General features: G+C 34.6%; 1 protein-coding gene across 1 annotated transcript in view; it reads right to left on the minus strand.

Annotated features, from left to right (window-relative positions):
• Positions 1-527: 527 nt before the first annotated feature.
• KIFAP3 (kinesin associated protein 3) overlaps positions 528-25,157 on the minus strand; it is a 148,026-nt gene continuing 123,396 nt past the window's right edge. Inside the window, exon 20 of the mRNA XM_069545614.1 lies at positions 528-994. Within this exon, the coding sequence (XP_069401715.1) occupies positions 886-994 (109 nt within the window). The 3' untranslated portion in view covers positions 528-885. The remainder of the gene's footprint in view (positions 995-25,157) is intronic.

Here is a 25,157-nt window from a genome sequence, read left to right on the forward strand (position 1 = left end):
ATTTTCACAACTCATTATTTTATTTATTTCTATCTATCTCATAAAAACAAGTGAACAAAGGGGAAATGGGTATCTAAGTGAGCAAAATATTTTGTTCTTTAGTTTTTGTCAATGAGACTTATTAGCTTTTCCATACTTTAGACTTCATGAATAATAAAATTTAAAAACCCAGTACTAACCTAGTTTCATGTATACTAATATATGTTCTAGGTTTTCTATATTAAAATCAGAAAGACAAAATTAATTTGAATTAACTGCTGAAGAAACTCTACTCACAATGTAATTATGGTATATGTTCCACCATTAATCAAAAAATCACGGTTAATAACTCTGGGAAGCAACCTTTCAGGCACATGGCATGAAATTAAAAAGGTGATATTCTTTTTATAAATTTTAAAGGTAGCACTGTCACGTGAAATACTCAAGAGTTTACAAGGGGGAAAAAGGGGCAGGAAAAAAATAAAATTTATATGCACTCTATATAAGCATGTAACTCCTAATGAAACTCATTAAATAGAAACACATGATTTTTGCCAATTCATTTGTACTTTATGCTTCTTTTTAATAGAAATTAAGTTAGTCAATTAATGTACATAATGCAGTGTTTGTTTTCCAGTCTAGGTGCTTTTCAGCATTCACTTTTGTTCATGGTAAATGTTACTCAGCATCGAGATGTGGTTTGATGAGTGAACAGGGTCAAGCATCAGCTGTACTTAACATAGGACAGAAGGGGTTCAAGTTAACCTGCAGCTAACAACAGGGAAAATTAAAAAGAGACACAGACCTGCAAATAGTATCAACATGCATTATTAGGCCAAGATTCAAGGTTAACCCAACCCACACAGCTGCCTTCTCAACTGAGAGCACACAAGGAGAGGGATGACTTTATCGAGATCCACAGCCATAGTAGTAAGGTTCATCAGGGCGCAATCCATAAGCTGTGGCAGGGCGTCCAAGAATGCCGACAGACTGGCCAAAGCCATCCACTCCAAGGCTAAAAAGAGAAAGAGGAATAGTCAGTTATATTCTTCATCCCAATGCAGGTCAAGTAAGAGGCCTGGAGATTTACACCTCTGAAATTCTCCCTAGCAGCAAAATAACTTACGTGGCTGGCTATTATTAACTTTTTTCTTTTTTAAATTAGTACAGCCATAAAAATATGTTTATTAATAACTATTTAATTCTAATAACATGTTAAAAATGTTGAAAATCTCTGTCACCAGGCATCATCAGGGCAAAGAGAAAGATCAGAAAAGTTTTAATAAATTACATTCACAGATGGCTTATATGCCAGAATATGAAAAGATTTTACATGTTAGCAATTATCAGTAGTAGAATACATTGCTAGGAAATGATAAAATTAAAACTAGTAGAGTTTTGCTATTTATAATAAGATCTCTATTCCATAGGACTAACCCACTATTAGTAAGGACATGCAATTGAGTTTTAGCAGTAATCTCTCACTCAGAGCCAAATCATACTACAAGACTATGACTAAAGAAGATCAGGAATTTTTAAAAATTTGGAAGTTAGCCAGATTTGATATGCAAATTCTTCTTCTGACTCTTCAATGCAAAAAAAAAAAAGACTAAATAGTGCATGTTTTGAGTTATAGCAAGTTGATTATAACAGTAGATTGAAGTTACAAATGTAGATTGAAACAGATAAACTATTACTTAAAAATTATTTTTTTATCTAATAATAAATTTAGAAGAAAAAACACTTTTAAAGAGTCAGAGAATTATTAAACACTTAGCAAAATGACAAGAGACTTATTTTGCCAGGCAAATATGGCAGCTCTAACATGCTCATGCATAGCTCATGCAGTGAATGCTAGTGAGCTTATTTCCAATCAAAAGAAATTATTTATAATGCAGAAATGTAAGCTTTGAAAAATAAATATATATTTAAATGATTTAAGATTGTTTGAGATTATGCTAAATGGAAAGACACTTTCCCCTTTATCAGCAAAATCTCAATGATTAAAAAATATATTCATATAGGCAGTAACTTCCTCTTACAACAGGAGATTAAATTAAAACACTTTAGAAGTAACTATTAAAATGTTAAGGTTTTAAATAATTTGTGTGCATGTGTTGGATTAGGACTAAATACTAAAAATAAAGGGCATATGTTAATAATTTATGTGAATCTACCTTGCAGGGGAATGGGATTTCTGAAATACAAGGTTTACATTAGAATCTGTAATGAAAGATCCTGGACAGATCAAACTTTTGGGCTCCTTCTATATCAAAAATCGTGTCTGTTATTTGTAAGAGCTGTTTGAAATTTTTAAGTCTGAATTTTATTTTGAAACGCCACAATGTAAGTATGCCCTTACCACTTTGGTTCCATGAAAAAAAAAGATTAAATTTTCTGATAAAGGGAAATTATTACCCTAGAGGTAGCTTTAAAGATGTTTTAGAAATTAATGGGAGTCCATGACTAGACACCTCTGTATCAGTTTAAAAATAGGAAAAGTTGGCCATTGAAAAATTTTCTCTTGAAGCACTAAGGCTAACAAATACTCATGTAACTAAACAACTCTCAGTTATATAAGGGATGACTATATAGCCTGTGGATTTTAGCTCCTTTCCTTTTTCATCTTTCAGCTACTCCCTCCTTACATTTTAAAGCATCTCTTCCGAAGCTAAATAGCAGGAGACTTAGGTAAAACTCGATTTAATTTTGTCTTTATCAGTCTAGCAGCTGTGGTGAGACTACTTTCAAGAACTTGGAAACAAGAGGCATATGACTGATCAGTGAATATATATGCAAAAGTGCCTTCAAAACAGAACATTTCACAACAGAACAATATGACCTCAATTCTATCTAAAACATGATGACGATACTGAGAAGAGAGTCTGTCAGCCATGTTGGCACAGAATAAGCTCTTCAGAGGCAACGCTGTAGTAGAACCAACCCAAGCAACTCCTTGGGGTGACTTATAACATCATCAGGACTACATGACCACTTTCTCAGGCTTGTCCTCATTGAGGAAGGGGCCTTAACAAAGGTTCTGAGTCTGAAGTTATTATAAATTCAAACTGCAAAACTATTTTTTATTTCTATGATCAATAAGCAAATGTCTAATTACTGTTTCGTCATATGACCTGCCAACAAGACATTAAGTTTATCTATCTGATAGTTATACTTTCATTGTAAATTGACAAATGGATATTGTTTAATATGTCAGTCACATTTTTCGATAAGAATTATGTATCCCCATGTCAGTGAAAGTAAGACCAAACCTTGAACATCAGAGTTTGAATTTCCAAGCCTGCAGGTTTACTGTGATAAACTTCTATTTATGCACTCAACCCAGTGACAACATACAAGCCGATTTTTTTGAAGTTCCATAAATACCATTTGGGAAAATTTTTCAAATAAAAGAATTTGAAATCAACTCATAAAATGAGTTTTTCCGAAATTATCCATCATGTATCACAGATCAAATTGCTGTTTAAAGAATATTTGAAACATTGTAACCAGTTTGGGTGATACTCTCACATTAAGTCCTATATCCTTTTGTATTATGAAAGATCAATCATATCTCTACAATTAATACCTTCTAAATAAAACTCACTCTGAAACAGAATAGTTTGATTCTTTAGTCACTTACTTGGTTCTAATATAGTGGGGAAGTTAGACTTCTGGGGATGCTAAAACCTGGAGACAGATATTCTTTTGGGACATGTGGACACTTTATTTTCTCCCTTGGCTTAAAGATGTAGCCTTGTTAATACTGAATGTGGTTCAAAACCAGGAGAGCCTAATATAAGTTTTCTGAATAGAAGCAGATAGATTATATAAATTCTGCTGGAAAGGGATAGACACATGAAAATAAAAGGAAGTGTCACAGCAAAAACTGGCTTTTCATAATCCACTAAGACTTGACTTAAGCCACTTGCATGCCGTCACCAGGGCCCTTGCGAACCAAGAGAAACTATGCCGTACCTGCTAGTGCCCTATGTGACCAACCTACTTCAGACAAGAGTTCGTGTATTTGGCTGTTTATATTGGAATTTAATCCAACACTTGCATGTGTGTTTCTGTACATAGGTATTCTCTTCCTGATACTCCTAACCTATATAAAAAAGCTGTGTGTTCCTTTAGATTAGAATATGCCACTACTAGACCACATTTTCTTTACAAGACTAATTCTGTGGCAACATTTAACCTTTACCCTCAACATCCAGATACCATATTTTAGACCTCTCAATTAGAAAAATACCAAAATGCAAATATTGTTTCTTGAAAATATATAATTCTAAAGAGAATGGCTACTGTTTGCTGTGGAAAGATACCTAGGAAAGGTAAGGCCCCCTCCAATCCATTTGCTATTAAGTTTTAAGTCCCAAGAACAATGATTTTGGGGTACTTAGAAAAATAGTAAGTTCTTCCTAAGTAAAAACATATATTTAAAGTTCAAATTAAAACCACACCTAGGTTTTATTTTTAAACAATCATTTAGAGATCTAATTAGTATTCAGCAAGCAAAAGACTAAATTTCCTGTAATATTTACAAGGCTTCAGAAAAAATTTTCAACAGCATTCATTAGAATTCTAAACTCGAGATGATTCAGAGAGGGAGGGAAAAAAGAAATCCAGATATGATAAGTGATGCTTCACATGCAGCACATGACAAGGGGGATGGCAGCCAGCGGGGAGTCCTAGGCACTCCGAGGCGCTGCTGAGACTTCTGTGCCAGAGAAGATGGCATTCCTGTAGAAACAGAAAAATCACCTACCTCTGGCTGTTTGTGAGGCTTAATTAGTGCGTATTTGTAAAGCACTTTGAAATCCTTGGGTGAAAAGTGCTGCATAAGTGAAAAGTATTATCATTATTTTATTAATGTTAGATAAAAGCAATGCAAGTTTTTTCTTCTTTGAAATTTCCACATCAGCAAAATGAATGCAAAGCAAAAAATGAATATGTTAGTGGATACTGCAGGAAGAAAAAGGATACACTCAAGTTCTCTTTTCATAGACGCATAGTATCTTTGACTTGCAAATATTCTTAGAAATAATCTATTCTACCCTTTCATTCACAACACCCTTGACTGGGTCTATACAGTTCTTGTCATAACACCTCCATCACACTACACTGTCAAGGCAGTTCGCCCCTTCTATAGACACATCAAACTTTAGAAAGTTCTTTATGACAGTGAGCTGAAATCTGGTTCTATTGGTCCTAGAATTACCTCCTCAAACCACACAAGAAGTCTAATTATTCTTTAATATGACTACTTCAAACTCTCATTTAATCAATCCTCATGACATGATCTCTAAAATCATTTGCTTTCTAAAGCATTTTGATTTTTTTTTCAGTATTTATCTTAAAATAAGCTGAAAAGAAGGCAGTACTTACGTGGTCTGAAACCAGCATAGAACATAAAAATGAGATCCTGTTTCTGACTCTTTGCTAATATAGGCCCAAACTGTGTTGATCTTGAACAAAAATTTTAAGGTGTCATTACCACAATATGGCTTACATTGACTGTGTATGTTACAACTGAGTGTAATATACACATGGACACACATGAAATTGACAACTTAAAACTACCATGTTTAATTTCATGTTTTTAGCTTGGGTCTGTCTTTGGGGATTCTGCTCTCCCTATGCTAAAATCTTTTATGACAATATATTTACAAGTAGGAAAGTGATATATTAATTATCTATCTTTGTGATCCATAAGATAATACTGAAGGCTGGAATTCTTTTGGGATTGTCAAGTGAAAGGATTTAGCATTTTTTGGAGGAAACAGCTCCAGGATATTATAACACTGTATGAAATAATTTAGTAATAGTCTTCTAGAACAGGTCATTCTTTTTATTAATTACTCCAGTATACTGAACATAGAACCAAAATCAGTATGTTTATGTTTATCTAAGTTGACTGTAAATTTATCATCAGATAAATTTATAATTTCAGCTTAAGTATGATTTGTCATGGGAAGTTTATGTCTATATCCTTTGTACATCCATCCATTCAAATAGTACCTAAGTTTCTATAATACGCTAAATATAGTGTTGAGCGTCAATATTAAAAACAAAGGATGTGGTGCTTGGAAGGCAGTAAAATAAACAAGACATGGTCCCTGACCATGGATTGGCAGCAACTAACACGGAAACAAAATCTGAAAATATGTTGTGTTACCCTAGTACATTTATAAATTACTACAGAGGAGAATAGGATCAAATATTTAATATAATGTGAGAGTATACTAAAGGTTGTATAAATTGTTACAGGAGAATCTCAAGAACTAGAAAGCCTTTATAGAAAACACTTCCCCTTTTAATGTATCTGTCACTTTCTGACATAGTAATTTGTTTTTGTCTTTATTTCCTATTAGAATGTAAGCACCATGAATGGTAAGAACTATCTTATCCATTGCTCTCCCACTAGCATTTAATATTGTGTCTGACATGGAATGGGATTTCAAAAAGCATTTGATTGCACGAATGGATGAATCTTAAAGGAAAAGCAGGATTTCACAAGTGGAAAGAGAGAATTCCTGGTAATGTGACAGCCTGAGCAAGAGAAAAGGCTGAAGGGCAAACGATTTGTTATGGTTAAAGTCTTAGGTTTGCAATGGAAGCAGCAGCAGGAGATAAAACGTAGAAAGAGGGAATTTTAAGACTGGATTTTGAAAGTTCTTCATATGCCACGTGCGTGTGTTCATGCTAAGTCACTTCAGTTGTGTCTGACTCTTTGTGACCCTATGGATTGTAGCCCGCCAGGTTCCTCTGTCCATGGGATTTTCCCAGCAAGAATACCAGAGTGGGTTGCCATGCCTTCCTCCAGGGGACCTTCCCAACTCAGGGACTGGACCTGCATCTCTTAATCTCTGTATTGGCAGGCATGTTCTTTACCACCAGCACCACCTGTGAAGCCCTCATATGCCACACTAAGAATCAAATACTTCTGGAGAATTGTCAGTGGTTTTTAAGAAGGGAAACAATTTACTTCTGTGTTTTAGAAAGATAACTGGGGTGACAAGCAGTTGAGAAGCAACAGCACGGGAAACATTTAAGAGACTATTAAGGCTGTCTATATGTGAGGTACCGCAAGTCTGTAGAGGCAATGGCAGAACTAACTATGATCAGATACACTACATTTCATGACAAAAAGGTATCTTTTCTCTTTTGAAATGGATTTTTAAGCTATACCTTTACTATTTGTTAACTGAGAATGAAGAGAAAGAATTTCAAAAATGGCCAAAAGTTTGAAGCTATAGTTAACTGGAATGAAACATTTTCCCTTTAACACGGGAATATGTTTCATCAAATAACTAAGAGGCTGTAGTACTCCATTTATTAATAGAAGAAATCAGATTGTAGAAGCAGTTTGTCTTTTTATTGAATAGGAAGAGTTCGGTTATTCTGGCAGAGAGAAACATTTTTTTCTGGAAATTCATACACAGAGCAACAAGAGAAGTGTGGATTGAATGAGATAATGCCTATAAAACTATACCTAACACTTGTATTTGTTGTTGTTGTTGTTGTTGTTGTTGAGTCGTTAAGCCGTGTTCAACTCTTGAGACCCAATAGACTGTAGCCCGCCAGGCTTCTTTGTCCATGGGAATTCTTAGGCAAGAATACTACTCTAGGGGATCTTCCAGACCCAGGGATCAAACTTGCGTCTCCTGTATTGGCAAGTGGATTCTTTACCACTGAGCCACCTTTGAATACAATACAAATGAGCCACATTTATATGCATTATAAATAATGATGCATTATTTAATCAAAATCTAAGTGTGTGCAATTTACAGACCTACCACTAGATGGAGAGCTTGCTTTATCACTGAGTACCACTTTTACAAAGTGTGAAAGCAAGCTTTATCAAATTTAAGCTTCTCAGCATATTTAACATTGACAGAATGTGGTTTCCATTGTTTTTTCATACAATTTATATCTTCAATTTATATATTTGATATAATTTAGCTAAGCAGTTGCGTTAAATAGGAATCTCTTATCATTCATTTACAAAAAGTTTTGTGAATGAGGCCTATGAAAAGAACAGAAGATGCTGATTGTCCTGGACACTGAAAAATGTACTGCCTTTATAATGTTAAAGTACTACTGTCACAGGAAAGCTTCTAAAATTATCATTTAACTTGTCAATAACACTTTGTTTCTATAAGTGTATATACAGTAGATAGATCTTTTAGGTTGCTCAAAGGTGTTACTTTTTGCTTTTGGCTTGCGCCTTTGTATTACTGAGAAAATGAGTAGAGTGAAGCAGTCTTTTAATGAGTTTCACCAATACGTATCATTTAGCTGACACTTTCCATTTAGTTTTCTTTTAATCTTTTATATGTATGATTGTCACTTTTTCCTTTATTCTGATAAAATTAAATGGCCAGAGAATCTTAAAAAATTATATTTTTTGTGAAATCAAACTAAGTAATATTTTCCTCAAAATTAAGGGTAAATGATAGTAGGAGTGGGAGGTTGTATTTAATGTATAAATTTGGAACTTACTAAAAATTTTTTTTGGAAAAGACACCTATCAGTTCTAAGGGGAAAATACCACCTCAGGGACAAATCCTTTCAATTTAGTTACTCTACTGAGATGCTACAGATAAAAACCAATTTGTACTAACGATAGAGAAAGCATGTGTAAAATAGTCATTGATTTATTTCAAATGGAAAGAAGTTCCATTTCATGGACACTCTTCTAATATCATTCAATTTACACTTATTATACATCTTAATATGTTATTTAACCCATCTACAAAGCCTAGTTTAATGATTATATTTTTCATGTGGAGATATTACAGTTGGTACTTTTTTCATATTATATTATCTGGCCCTTTTTATTTTTAAAAAACTCTTACAATCTCATTTAGATTCTTATATTAACTCTAGTTCTTGGGTATCCTAGGTCTTTTGCCATTGCTTCCGACATTTCTTCATGACAGTCTCTTTCTTCATGAGCTTCATAATTTTTTACCGTGTTCAACTTTAGGTTTTTTTGTTGTTTCTTGCCTGTCTGCTAGCTGTCGAGCTTGGGAATACTTCTACTGAGAGGTTCCATATTCAGACTGTCCTGAAACCATTTGAAAGATAATTTCTTGACTTGGGGTTTCCTGAACTAGATGTATAAATTCTGACCTCACATTTTTGCATGGAGCAAGTGTATGATTCCTCTCCCTCATGAGTGACTATCTTCCCCATCTAAGACCCTATCTAGGGTCTGAGGGCAGAAGACAAGTTTTAGTTACTTTTCTGGGCTGGTGAATTAAAATCATCTAGTCCTCTTTTCAACTGAAGAGAAAAAGGCAGCTCTTTGAAGTTCCAGGCTCTATGTAGGGAATTTAGAATTCTGTTTTATCTTTCTATACCATGTAAGCTATACCTAGTTCAATATTCTTGTGGTAGTTATCTTTAGTGTGTGTGTCATGTAGGGTTATATTCTACCTTTTCTGTATCTATATAGGAAGGGGTACCCAAGTCAGGTCAGTTTACCATCTTGCTGGAGTCCCTTCTACTTTATTCTTATTAATCTGCTTTGTACATCAAAGGAAAGAAGGTATAAGTCCTATATTTCTGCGACTCAAAACTGGCTTTCTTGAACAGAACAATGACTTGAAAGAAATGGCTGGAGCTGACAAAAGATATTTTCTTTTCTCTTATCTGTACCAGTGTTGTAGCGTTCTAATAGGTGCCTCATAGAAGTTGTCAGATGTGACTGTGATGCTGGAGTTAATTCTTACTGAAACCTATAATGGTCTCAAAATTTCTAGAGCAATCTTTTAATGAAAGTACACCATCTTGTAATCTTTAACTTGAATTTCTTCAATTTAGTACAGGACTTCTTGAAATTAGCAGTTCTATAATATCAAGCAATGCCTCAGTTCACACTACCAAATGTTAAGGGAACTTGCTGAGCTGCTTAAGTAACCCCTAGGTCAATAAACTGAGTCATTAGCACCTCTTTTAAAGAATTGTTTATCTGTTACTGGTTCAACATTTATATAATCTGTCATAATACTTTGTTTTTTTTTAAGGTACAAAAATTACTGCTGTAGGCTTAAAGTAGAGAGTTTAAGTAGCGATGTTTTCACAGTGATAGTTTGACCATACTGTCTGGTACCGAGTGAGTTAAAGACTGAACACCACAGCTAATTACTATATAATGCTAACCTTAGTTGCTGGTTCATTTTGAGACTCTTTAAAATATGAACTGTGTATTTTACCCCTATGCACTCTCTTAATGATTTGTTTTTTTAGACTGAAATCACTTCCAGCCATCAGTTAGGCTCTTGGTCTCTACATATGCACTTCTCTAAGCACAAATATTTCTTTTTCCTATTGGTCTGCCAGCTCTGTCAGAGCAAATTTCACTTTAAACTAAATGCTATGATACTTAAAACCTCTTGGATTACTCAGGCTGCTAGTGTGATCTATGACCTTCCAAGAATGACAGCTGAACTTTCCAATTTGCTTATACTGCTTGGGGAACTAAAAGCACATGCCAAGGAGAAAAATGTTTCTGATGTTGAACAGAGAGGAGAGTTCTTGTTGGAGGTGGGAGCAGGAGACTATTAAGTACTGAAAAATACTAATAAGAAATGAAAAGAAACTAAACACGCTGTAAAGTCTAAGAGCTCGAGCATAATTCAAAAGTTAATGCTGCCATTAAAAACTTTTTAGTCCAGTTAAAATATGAATAATGACCTTCAGTTACTGAAGTTTAAACACCAACCAGAATCTTAGGAAGATAATGCACTATCAAAATGAACAAGTTCAAGAGATGGAACCAAAATGATCACAAATACCATACCTAATGGGCTATATCAACTCCCCATCATTCTTTAAAAAACGCACAGAAACCTGACATCTAGATATAATCGAAGAGGTAAGGTAATACCTAACATTCATGCTACCCCTACTGACATATCAGTCTCCTCTAAATTAAAAATTAATGTTATGCTTCTGGTAAAATCTGGTCTCCAAAGTCCTTAAATAAATTATTAATACAGTTTGGGAATATTTTAATATAGTTTTGAAACTTTTAACTTTTACTACCTTTCATAAGAGGTACACAAATGTTAGTTGTAAAGGGAGGTGGGAGGGGGGTTCATGTTTGGGAACGCATGTAAGAATTAAAGATATTAAAATAAAAAAAAAACTTAAAAATCTTATCAAATATATGTTAATGTAAAGTTTCTAATTTATGCCCTACTCTATTTATTTATTTATTTGTATCAGTAATTTTTAGGCTTCAGTTCAGTTCAGCTGCTCAGTCATGTCCGACTCTTTGTGACCCCATGAACTGCAGCACACCAGGACTCCCTGTCCATCACCAACTCCCGGAGTTCACTCAGATTCATGTCCATTGAGCCAGTGATGCCATCCAACCATCTCATCCTCTGTCGTCCTCTTTTCCTCCTGCGCCCAATCCCTCCCAGCATCAGAGTCTTTTCCAGTGAGTCAACTCTTCGCATGAGGTGGCCAAAGTACTGGCGCTTCAGCTTTAGCATCATTCCCTCCAAAGAACACCCAGGACTGATCGCCTTCAGAACGGACTGGTTGGATCTCCCTGCAGTCCAAGGGACTCTCAGGAGTCTTCTCCAACACCACAGTTCAAAAGCATCAATTCTTCGGCGCTCAGCTTTCTTCACAGTCCAACTCTCACACCCATACATGACTACTGGAAAAACCATAGCCTTGACTAGACGGACCTTAGTCGGCAAAGTAATGTCTCTGCTTTTCAATATGCTATCTAGGTTGGTCATAACTTTCCTTCCAAGGAGTAAGCGTCTTTTTATTTCATGGTTACAGTCACCATCTACAGTGATTTTGGAGCCCCCAAAAATAAAGTCTGACACTGTTTCCCCATCTATTTCCCACGAAGTGATGGCACCTGATGACATGATCTTCGTTTTCTGAATGTTGAGCTTTAAGCCAACTTTTTCGCTCTCCTCTTTCACTTTCATCAAGAGGCTTTTTAGTTCCTCTTCACTTTCTGCCATAAGGGTGGTATCATCTGCATATCTGAGGTTATTGATAATTCTCCTGGCAATCTTGATTCCAGCTTGTGCTTCTTCCAGCCCAGCATTTCTCATGATGTACTCTGCATGGAAGTTAAATAAGCAGGGTGACAATATACAGCCTTGACGTACTCCTTTTCCTATTTGGAACCAGTCTGTTGTTCCATGTCCAGTTCTAACTGTTGCTTCCTGACCTGCATATAGGTTTCTCCAGAGGCAGGTCAGGTGCTCTGGTATTCCCATCTCCTTCAGAATTTTCCAGTTTATTGTGATCCACACAGTCAAAGGCTTTGGCATAGTCAATAAAGCAGAAATAGTTGGTTTTCTGGAACTCTCTTGCTTTTTCCATGATCCAGCAGATGTTGGCAATTTGATCTCTGCTTCCTCTGTCTTTTCTAAAACCAGCTTGAACATCTGGAAGTTCACGGTTCATGTATTGCTGAAGCCTGGCTTGGAGATTTTTGAGCATTACTTTACTAGTGTGTGAGATGAGTGCAATTGTGCAGTAGTTTGAGCATTCTTTGGCATTGCCTTTCTTTGGGATTGGAATGAAAACTGACCTTTTCCAGTCCTGTGGCCACTGCTGAGTTTTCCAAATGTGCTGGCATATTGAGCGCAGCACTTTCACACCATCATCTTTCAGGATTTGAAATAGCTCAATTGGAATTCCATCACCTCCACTAGCTTTGTTCGTAGTGATGCTTTCTAAGGCCCACTTGACTTCACATTCCAAGATGTCTGGCTCTAGGTGAGTGATCATACCATCGCGATTATCTTGGTCGTGAAGATCTTTTTTGTACAGTTCTTCTGTGTATTCTTGCCACCTCTTAATATCTTCTGCTTCTGTTAGGTCCATACCATATCTGTCCTTTATCAAGCCCATCTTTGCATGAAATGTTCCCTTGGTATCTCTAATTTTCTGGAAGAGATCTCTAGTCTTTCCCATTCTGTTGTTTTCCTCTATTTCTTTGCATTTTTAGGCTTAGCAGCCTTCAAATTACCTTTGGCTAATAAAAATCAAGTGGTGATTGATAAAGACCTTTTTTCATAGCTAAATCAAACTAAGTAATATTTTTATAAAATTGAGGGCACAAATATGGATACTGGAAACTATATTTAAACAAATTAAAAGTACATGTTTTTAACTTGATTCTAAATGAGTTTATAATATCAAATATACAATGAGTATTTCCTTACATTATTATGACATTGTTTTTTAATAAGATTTATTCTTTAAATCTATAGTGCTTTATAATTTTCAAACTTCATACACATGATTTCCCATGATCCGATAAAAACACCTTTGCCCCCACCCACATCTTGCCTCTCCCCTCCCCCTTCCCTCTGGTAACCACTAGTCTGTTCTCTATATCTGTGAGTCTGCGTTTTTGTTTTATTCACTAGTTTGCTGTTTATTTTAGATTCTGCATAGAAGTGACATCATACAGTATTTACTTTTTTCTTTGTCTGACTTATTTCACTTAGCATAATTAAAACATACATTGGGCAGTGATATACAGGTATTTTCAGCCACTAACTCAGTAGTTTCAGTAATCAATACAGGTCAGATAAATATTCAATAGTTATTTAGTGCCTTCTAGAGCACTTAGGATCTAAGAACATTACATAATATACCAATACTGCATTTAGCACTAGAAGAACAGGTACTAAAGCAAATCTCTACTCAAATTTATAAACTCTCTTGGTTCCCGAGAATGCATTTATTATATTATAGGTCTGTACAAAAGAAGGTAAATTCATTTTCTACTTATGTCTAAGGCTAATTTTCGGTTGTCAAGATACAACCTGATTGAAACCATCCTGGTCAACCAGGTTGCAGTCTTGTGATGATGAAACAAGGTATTTCTAATATTTTCTTCATAAGATGGGGCTAAGCACCTTTTGCAAGAACTGACAAGCAAATTCAGTGCAGACTGGAATGCAGAAGTATACAATTCTAAAGATTACTTTTCTGACTTGTGTCCCCTTACTATATTTTAAATTGAAGTTATTATTTTCAAAGCAACATAAGGAAACACAGTTTTTTTCTTTAATCACTGATGTAAATGGCTTTTTCCCCCCTGTGATTATGTTTACAAATTCAGCAAAACAAACTTAAGTATGAGCTTATCAACAACTCCTGCATTTTATTAAAGTTAGTGGGGTGTGATGACCTCAAAACGAGAATATCTGGATATGATTTATGTCTCTACTGATATAACTTGTTTCGGTCTGTATCTGTAACTTTCTTTGTCACGACTTTTTTTTGTGTGTGTGGTAAAATAAGAATAATGGCTATCCCTTTTAACATCTCTCTGCCTTGAGATTATTGTATTTCCAAGTCTCTTACAAGAACAGTACAAAGACTCTTATAGCATGTATTTGGTGTTGTTATTGTTATGACATATGAAAATGATAGAACCTTCCCCTAAAAATACTTAAGAAATTCTGGCTCCTGCCATATAATCCAGACTGTTAAGAGATACTCTATCATACTTGGCATGCTTCTTACACATGCTTTCTCTTTGCCTTTACAGAGCTCTTACATAATTCATAAAGATTTATGCCAACACATAGGCAACTAATTGTTGTTGCACTAAAATAATGCCATGGCCAATCATATCTTTCTTTACCATAGTGAGACTGGACTGCTTATATAAATAAAATTATTCAATCAAAATCCTTCAGATGCTATGTCAAGACTGATGCAAATGATACAGCACCTTTAGGGATGAATAATATGGGGAAAGTCTCTTTACATGCTTTTTCAATATTATAAAAATATTCTGGGAGTTTATTTTGAAAGTAGTAAATCAAGGATAAAGTTTTTAGTTATTCCACACAAATCATCACTTCCCACATTGCATAAGTTCCTGTACTTAGGTTTACTGCTACAGTGCTGGCTTTTCTTTGAAAAGGGCACAGGGTTATAAAAGTGTTTAGGGTGGGTATTTTCATTCTGTGATGTTCGCTGTCTTGGGATTGTGCCAACCTGACAATATGGGATATATAAGCAAAGCTGGGCAACTATGAGGAGAATTCTTCAGAGAGATGGAAATGTACCATACATTTCTGAGATCACAGGCAGTACAGGGTTTTAAGTAGTATTTCCAACGGGCACACAGGTATATTAGTTATTTCAAGTATAAAGGACAAGGAAAGATTAAAAATTGATTTAAAATGATGATGGTGCCCACCTGCTGATGGAAAATACTATTTCCTTGCCCCAGATTTTAGAAGAAAAAGGCAAGATGCAACTGTAGGATATTGACATAGTTTCTGCTTTCCCTTATTATATACAGGGAATGAGTTGAGCTATAATCACCCAATATTTATAAAGCCCTTAAAATCCAGAAATCTTAAAAAAATAAAACATTTTGAGACTTTTAAGAATTCCTGCCTTTTACTACCTCAAAAGAGATCTCAGCATGGAGTTTAAGCACCCAAGTAAATACAGCTTTATGGGGTTTCTTGTATCAGTTTAAGTTACAGTTGTAATTTAAAAATTTACTTGCCTAACTATGATCATAGAAGCCTCCTCCCATCCTTTCACATTTGAGGGGCTCTAAATTAGCCACTTGAAATTGTCCACACAAATCTGGATCCCTTTTTAAGACTGCTTTGCCTTTTAAGTTCTGACAGGCCAATAAAGAGGTGCTTTGTTTTTGGCTGGAAAAACCTGAAATGGAAAGAATTTCTGAAAAAGTGGGATGTATCAACTTTAGATAAAGCTAAACATAAAAGACTGGCTTAAAAATATATTAAAGTATGTTATATTATTTGATACAGAATGCAGACTTATGCCCACAAATGAGATGATATTCAGAAAATCATTAACTATGCTCCTCTCTATACATCTATTCAAAAGACTATTTAAAACCTTTAATTTTGACTGTAGGCACAAGAAAGTATTTGTTGGTTATGCCTCTCTAGTCTGAAATATGTAGCTTTTATGTAAAAACCAACATAGACATACATAGATTTTTATGTTCACCAATAATTAACTTTAATGATAAAAGTATAAAGTTTAGAAAAATACTAATCATTCTTTTCAAATACAAAAACAAAACATCATTTGAAAATAGATTCTATAGCAAAGCATCACATTTGTCTCTCCAAAGTAGATCTGAGTTATATTTAGTTGGCAGAGCCACTGAATACTTAATGAGATTACGAAGTGATTTGGACTACCACTGAAAAACTTCCTATTGGCCTAAAATTCCTACAAGTAAATGAAGGGGGTGACAGAGGATGAGATGGCTGGATGGCATCACTGACTCAATGGACATGAGTTTGAGCAAACTCTGAGAGCTAGTGAAGGACAGGGAAACCTGGTGTGCTGTAGTACATGGGTTCGCAGAATTGGACATGACTTAGAGACTGAACAACAATAAAATCTACAGGATTATAGCTCATAGTTAATCCCCTGAATTCCAGAGTTCCCTTCCATAACCCTCAATGGAGGCTTACTGCCTTTTTTTAAAAATGAGAAAATCTAATGCATTTTAACCAATCTAAAACTCTTTCACTTAAAATTTTTCAGAATTCATCAACAGCTATGATATTAGCATTAAAAAAAGTTCAAAGGCTAAACTGTTTTATCTCTCATTTCCTTGGGAATATCTACCTACTTATACCTACCTCCTTCCTTCCCTATCTACCTTACTATGTAAAATGAAAATTTTCTACTGAGTAAACCTTTGCTCATGAGATGGGAGACATCAGAAAGTAACATTTACATCAAGCTCTTTGACACAATGTCTCTTCAAATCTCACTATTCAAATTATGTTTTGTAGGACACTAACATGTTTCTTTTTCTTCCAAGGAGTAAGCGTCTTTTAATTTCATGGCTCCAATCACCATCTGCAGTGATTTTGGAGCCCCCAAAAATAAAGTCTGACACTGTTTCCCCATCTATTTCCCACGAAGTGATGGGACCAGATGCCATGATCTTCGTTTTCTGAATGTTGAGCTTTAAGCCAACTTTTTCGCTCTCTTCTTTCACTTTCATCAAGAGGCTTTTTAGTTCCTCTTCACTTTCTGCCATAAGGGTGGTATCATCTGCATATCTGAGGTTATTGATAATTCTCTTGGCAATCTTGATGCCAGCCTGTGCTTCTTCCCATCCAGCATTTCTCATGATGTACTCTGCATAGAGGTTAAATAAGCAGGGTGACAATATACAGCCTTGACGTACTCCTTTTCCTATTTGGAACCAGTCTGTTGTTCCATGTCCAGTTCTAACTGTTGCTTCCTGACCTGCATACAGGTTTCTCCAGAGGCAGGTCAGGTGCTCTGGTATTCCCATCTCTTTCAGAATTTTTCACAGTTTATTGTGATCCACACAGTCAAAGGCTTTGGCATAGTCAATAAAGCAGAAATACATGTTTTTTTGGAACTCTCTTGCTTTTTTGATGATCCAGCGGATGTTGGCAATTTGATCTCTGCTTCCTCTGTCTTTTCTAAAACCAGCTTGAACATCTGGAAGTTCATGGTTCACGTATTGCTGAAGCCTGGCTTGGGGAATTTTGAGTATTACTTTACTAGTGTGTGAGATGAGTGCAATTGAGTGGTAGTTTGAGCATTCTTTGGAAGAAAAGTTATGACCAACCTAGAGAGCATATTCAAAAGCAGAGACATTACTTTGCCAACAAAGGTCAGTCTAGTCAAGGCTATGGTTTTTTCTGTGGTCATGTATGGATGTGAGTTGGACTATGAAGAAAGCTGAGTGCCAAAGAATTGATTCTTTTGAAATATGGTGTTGGAGAAGACTCTTGAGAGTCCCTTGGACTGCAAGGAGATCCAACCAGTCCATTCTGAAGGAGATCAACCCTGGGATTTCTTTGGAAGGAATGATGCTAAAGCTGAAACTCCAGTACTTTGGCCACCTCATGCGAAGAGTTGACTCACTGGAAAAGACTCTGATGCTGGGAGGGATTGGGCGCAGGAGGAAAAGAGGATGACCGAGGATGAGATGGCTGGATGGCATCACCAACTCGATGGACGTGAGTTTGAGTGAACTCCGGGAATTGGTGATGGACAGGGAGGCCTGGCGTGCTGCGATTCCTGGGGTTACAAAGGTTCGGACATGACTGAGCGACTGAACTGACTGACTGACGTGTTTCTAAAGAGGCATTCTACTACATAGGTACAAAAAGCTGTTGTCTGAATCAGTCCCTCCAAAGTGCTTATTGTTATAATGAAGTAACTGAATTCTAGTGAATCACCAGAGCATTAAGGAGCAGTATTATTAAACAGCCTATGTAAAACTCAGGAGGTTGTATTTTAATAATAATGTGATTCTTTTGTCAAATATTGCACTGCTTAGTTTAAAATGCAAAAATATTAATCTGTTTACTTATTTGTCTAAGAAAATTCATCACAAAATCTTTAAAAATTATTTTTATTTTTTCTGGTTTTGAAATATTATTGACATATAATATTGTCATTAGATTATCTTGTTTCTTTTGGAAAAAATGTTAAAGGTATAATCTTTTGTAACAGAAGTTAAGTTAACAAATAGCATGCTCTTAAAAAAGTATCTAAGATATTATGGCATTCTTCTCTAATGATTAATTGGTATTGTCTAAAGATTAAGGACAAGTAAAAAATGTTTAAGACATTTATGTCAGTGGGACACACACACATTTAATCAAGGTGTGAGAACAATACAAAATTTGGCAGGAACATGTAGAAGACCACTGACACATAAAAACTGACACTGTACTTAGCATTAATTATTTAATTATTTTTCTAAGCCTGATAATACTATTACCTTTAAAAGTCTTTTTAAAGAGTGAAATAAAGAATAATAAATATGATATTTTAAGTCATTTCAAAAAACTATATTTTAACCCTGAATTATATATATCCTTCTCAACGGGAAAAAGATTATTTCTTATTGATTTTTATCCTTTAAGCCCATCCAAGTGTTTCTAAATTAAAAAGGTTACTGAATAAAATAAATTTTAAATGTTAAAAATAAAACATTAAATGTATATTCTTACTTCAATTGTATTTATTTAGTACTCTATAAAGTTATCGTCATTCATCATCACAGAAACTTTAAGTAAAAATTAAAAGTATTTTTTGGAAATAAAATAATCTCCAATAGTATATAATCTGTACTTCTGATAAACTGATTCTCAACAGGTCAACTAGTTAAGACCCAATAATAAAGTAACAAGATCAAAAAACCTTTTATTAATTTTAAATATGTGGTAAAATTTGTTTCTACAAAACACAGGCTATGTGACAGTGAAAACTAATATAAAACTTGTAATATTGAGACATTACAAGTTTCTTTTGACAATATTTTTTTAAAGCAAGAGAAAGCTTACATTCAGTATAGATGGTACTTTTCAGTATAGGTATATTCAGCTGGATATGCGGTAGTGTAACACATGTGCACTAGGATTTTCTTAATCATAACAATCGAGGCAATCACCTTTATGTATACAAATTACTGCAATTAAAAAGGCAGTTTTTTATGTTATGTAGGTTACTAAAAATTTTCCTATTTAGCTTAGGCTCCTACCAACAACTTTATATTACAAGTACATAATACTATATATACATCTTAATTATATATTTAATAAATACTACACATTGTGCATTTGAAATGATCTGATTTACATTTTAAAAAGATCACTATGGTTAGTCTGGGGAAAAAATGGATTGCAAGAGAAGGTAAATATGGAAGCAGGGAGGTCAGGAGGCTATTCTGAATGGTTCAGGTGACAGATGATGGTGGCGTGGACTAGGGCACTAACGGTGGATATGGAAAGAAAAGGCCAAGTTTGAGACAATCTAGTAATGAAAACAACAGGACTTGCAGATGATTTGCACTGGAGATAGTGGTAATAGTGAAGAAAAGGGAGGAACCAGGGCAAACTCCAAAGTTTATGGTTTGAACTTTGGTTGATGGTGACATTTGCTTAAGTGGAAGATTAGAGCAGGCACCTATTTGCATGTGGGAAACCAAAAGCTAAGTCTCATGATTTTACTAAACATTCAATTGGGTATGTTAAATACAAGAACAAAGCTTGTGCTCAGAGGAGATGTATCAGATAAAAATACAAGCCTTTAGATAGTATTAACATTTAATGACATGGGATCTGGATGAAATCCTCTATCTAGGTCATGGGTGCAATTAGAGAAGAGGGCTCCACAAAATGATAGGGATAGAGAACAGGGTTGAAGTTCTACAGTAACCAGCATTTAATGGTGAAAAGGAAGTGGCATATCCAGCAGAGAACACTGGGAAGGAATGGGGAAGATCCTAGGAGGAGAGTTAAATGGAGTGCTTTGAAAGTTGAAAAAGGGCCAGTTTCAAAAAGCAGGGCCTGGACATGTGTGTCAAACACTGCTGAGAGTTAAAGATGAGAAAGGTCCATGGATTTGGCAATTTGAAACTTACTAGTGTTCTGGGCAAAACTGGAGAAACAGAAGAGTGAATGAGAGTCTTCTGAGATGTACTGTATGAAGAGAAATGAGAAATGGGTAGAGGCTGGAATGTGATGTTGGGGCAAAGAGTTTAACTTTGGAGATTCCACACTGAGTTTATATGCAGACAGGAATGATTTGGTAGAAGGGAGAAGAAGGATGACATGAAAGAAGACCTCAGGAAGGCAAGAAGGGATGGGGTTCCAAGTGAAATGAATCAACTGCATTTGAAGGAAAAGGCACTTTCTTCACTGTAATAGAAGGAAGAGAGTGATGTGGAGTAAAAGTAAGAATAGACACCTGGAGGTAAGGAGATAACCTTGGGCAAGCTGCTTAACTCAATAAGCTTTGGTTTCCCTAATGTCTCCTTCTTTGAGTTGTTGTGAAGATCAAATTAGAGAAGGGATATAACAATAGCAATTAGCATACTGTCTGGCACTCAGTAAATAAATTTCAATAAATGCCACATTATCATTAATCAGCATATCTCAAATTATAGACAGATTTGAAACAACTTTAGAGAATAACATTTTAAATAATACAATTAGAATAAAGACTAAGTCTGTATGGCATTGAAGCCTGCATGTTTCTGTTCCATGCTAGCAATTTCATTTAAAATTGGACTGGATGGTTTACGTTATAGAAATGACCTTTTTGGAGCAGTTTCACTCATTTAAGATTTTTCTTTCACTTTTTAAAGACCAACAAAAACTTAAAAAAATTGTTTTGTGCAGGAATTTTCTGTGAACTTTCATGTCCAGAATTTTGAATGGGTTATGGACTGTCTGATGCAGATTTAAAAGTAGTAGAAAAACAAAGAAGTAAACTATTTAACAGCCCCCAATACCCTCAAATACAGAGTTTAAAAATTCTGCTTTAGTTTCCATCATTTTTTTCCCACATGCAAACTTTCATGTTATAGTCTAACTACATGTAGATAGGCTTATTTGGAAACACTAATTCTAAAAGCACAAGCTACAGTTTTAAAGTTCAACATTTCTACATTATATCAAATATCTTCTGAAAAGACAAGGGTAGTGCTATACATCCCTTTCTCTTCAAATTTTCATGCCATTCTTTTTTCTTACCCTTCTCCTCTTATTGGGGTAACTAACAGACACTTTATCCAAAGTGGGTCCTCTGTTTTATCAGAAGATCTGACTCTACTTCCCCAATTTAGAATCTTATTCTGTGCTTCAACATAGTTTTCAGTTGTTGTTTTTAATGACAGTTATATAAATCAATGAACTGGTATTACACACTGCTGATGAAAATAGAAATAATTTATTTTGTGAAAACAAACGGCTATAACAGAAACTGACTTCATTGGTGAGAAACCAGAAGCAGATTTCTTTTACATATTTTATATTTCATATTTATGTATAATGTGATCTATGTAAACATATAATATTAATAAAATATATTTATCAATGCCCATCATCTAAATCGGCATTCTAAAAGTGAATTTCTTGACAGAGATAAGTTCCAGCTACCGACCAGAAAATAAGTCAGTAATAAAGATAATAGGTTTAAGTGAAAAATAAACTTAGTAACATGTATTAACTGAATCAAATGATTAATGCTTCAACTGGGGGGGTTTCATTGTAGCAAAAAATAAATGTGACTTTATTGTACTTCACTATGAAGATGTATATGTTTAACAATGTATAAGATTCAGCTTGCTTAAATGTGATTTTGAATTTCCACTGATTTATTCAACAGATATTTATAGCATTTCCAGTATTTGTAAGGACCCATACAGTAAGATGGTTCGGTGGATACTTAAAATGATGTTAAGAATAGCTCTTACAATGTAGAGGTCAACTTTTTTGAAATCCTTTAAATACTATGAAATCTCTGAAGTCAAAAGTGAAAAATAATGTTCTGACTTATTAAATAAACTAATTAAGTGCAAATTTATGTTGAAACTGAATATACAACATGATCCAAGAAATAAAAAACTAGCTTCTTTATTTGAGAAGGAGAGGTTTGTGCTTTCAAGAGCATTAAACTAGACCTAATTTGAACATTGATGGTAGTACATGCGCCATGTGCAGTCACTCCCTCACCCTGCCCCGCCTCACATGCACACCTTTCTTCTCTCAGCTTATTAACATTCTAAATCTTTCTCCCAGCTTTAGCCTTGCAACCACTTACTTGATAAAATAGGTCATTTAGAAAGGAAGAACGACCAATAAAATGAATTACAAAGACAACAAGATTAAACTGATTGCCTTGTTTTCATACACTGTAGCTGAAATCTGCAAATATGCAGTTGGCTGTGTTTTGGCATTTAACAGCATGCGATCAGTAAGGAGGAGGAAATTTTATTCTCATTAACGGTTGCAGATTTACTGCAGTGAAAAAGGGCTATGTAACCCGAGATGTGACAGTACAGAAAGATCAAAGCCTTGGACTGGAAACCAAATAAACCCTCTGGCTACTTCCTGCAAGGAAAATTCACTTTGGCAATGTAAAACAGAGCCCAGTTAAAAACTACTCTCAGTTTTATGAGCTGTCATAGCAGCTCAAGTGGTTTGGACTGGTTGAGTTTAGAACATTATATTTCCTTGTTTTTGTCTTAGATACTTCTGTAAGCAGTTTTATAGACTTTAAAAAAAACACACACACAATAACAAATAAACAAAAAAAGAAACTCTTTTCTTTTGGTTGAAACTGAGAAGGTAACCACTAAACTTATTAAAACAGGCAGGTCTTCATTTGCACATTCCTTTTCTCATTTACTACAGTTTAATATTTTGCTATTAGATTTATTTGGCAATATACATTTACTTTAATAATTCATCTGTAATCTGTACAATCCCTATTCAAAATAAGTGCAAATCAGTTTACAGAACCCATATGGCTCATATCTGAGGGGTGAGCTATTTGCAACAGCACATCTGGAAGGTCTACGGGCAATATGGAGAATATGGGAATTAATTAACTTTACACTAAAAAACCTATTGGCTCTAGGTTTCATCTATTTTAAAAAATTATTTAAGAAAAAAAAACATTTGGTTCACGTTTCTAATACAGGGGCTTTCAAAACAATTAATCATAAATACTTTAAATCATATTGTTAAATCAATCAAAACACAGACGGGCTAGACAAATCGATCCCTAAGTTTAGGAGTAAGCTCAGATTCACTGGATCCAGACTTAAGGGAAATAAAAGATGACATGCTCTATTTTCCTTTCTCTTTTATTTTTCTGGAGGGGTGGTAGTGCTTATCAACCAAATTGCTTACAATTTTAAAATTCTCATTAGACTATGAATAAGCAAGTCTTTATAATTGTAATATGTATCCTATTATCTTAAAAAACTCAATTAAAAAAATAAGAGCATTTTATTGGTCAAATTTATTATAAAAGCAGTCATCCATGCTTAAGGACTTTCTTTCTTTTTAAATTTATAACTCATTTCTGTGTATCTGTACAGCCAACAAAAATGTTATTAATAACTATAAAAATGAATGAACTTTAGCATTGGATAATCACACTTAAATGGTGGTGATATATTAAGTTCCTAGTCATGACTGGATGAACTCCCATGTCATTTCTTCTGGTACAAAACTACACGGTAATTGATGTGTTAACATTTTTATAGGATCTAGACATATTCAGATTACTTATTAAATTTATAGACTCAATTATACTGAAATTCTTCTCCTAAATGAAAGTCCCAATAAAGAGACAACAAATTTGGTTTTCTTTGGGAGGATCTTTGGATTTACACACAGCTATCATGCCTGCCTCCAAAACCCAAGCTCAGATCACCAGACTGAAAATTAACACGAATTTGATGAGAGCAGTTCTGCAGCCAACTTCTCTTGCTTCTAAATTTCCAAAGGAAAGCAAATCACTTAAAATATTTTTTTCAAGTCAGTGTAATTTTTCTGGGATAAAATATCTTCCCAGGTTTCCAGTATTTTAAGCCTTGATTTTTGGCTTGAATTTCTATATTTCAGTAAAGTTTACAATTTGCTAATGCTGATGTGTGATAATCTAATAAAATCTGGCCTTAAAAGTTATAGGCCCAATTTACTAATAAAACGTAATTCAATTTTCCTTGGGAAATGCAAATCATTAGTATCCAAGCAGTAGAACTGAATTGAATTCCTTTGCCTTTTTTAAGGTTAAAAAGAAGTTTTTTCTATTAAAAAGGCTTAACAAAGAAGTCAACTAAGACTAATATATAAGGATTCACTTATAGGCATAGTACAGTAGCATCATGTACCTAAACATTTACATTGATTAATTAGCTAAATGAAAGATTTGCTGGAGACATTAATCCTTGTAGACTGAGATTATCCCACTCATTTCATCCTCATTTTTTGTTCAACTGGATTAATCTGTAGAGAACTTAATGAACTACTTAACACAGTTTAATGGTAGTGAACTAGTTACTTGATATGTTAATAAATTTTAGCAATTTGTCTCCAAGCAATCTAAACACCAATTTTCAGTAAACCATATACAGTGTATTAATGCAAAATAAGTAAATAATATTCTGTATTATACAACAAAATCTACATATCTTACTCTGAATTTTAATAACATTTACCCTAAGCTTTCTAAAGCATAGTTCACTGTTAGACTAACATATCTGCTTGCCATTTGGAGGCAGTAATGGTGTAATACTAAGAACGCTGGCTCTTACCAAGCTTAAAGGCCTCACTATATTACCTAACTGCTTTTCGGCTAGT

The sequence above is a fragment of the Ovis canadensis genome, chromosome 12 (genome assembly GCF_042477335.2).
Source record: "Ovis canadensis isolate MfBH-ARS-UI-01 breed Bighorn chromosome 12, ARS-UI_OviCan_v2, whole genome shotgun sequence".
NCBI classification, from domain to species: domain Eukaryota; kingdom Metazoa; phylum Chordata; class Mammalia; order Artiodactyla; family Bovidae; genus Ovis; species Ovis canadensis.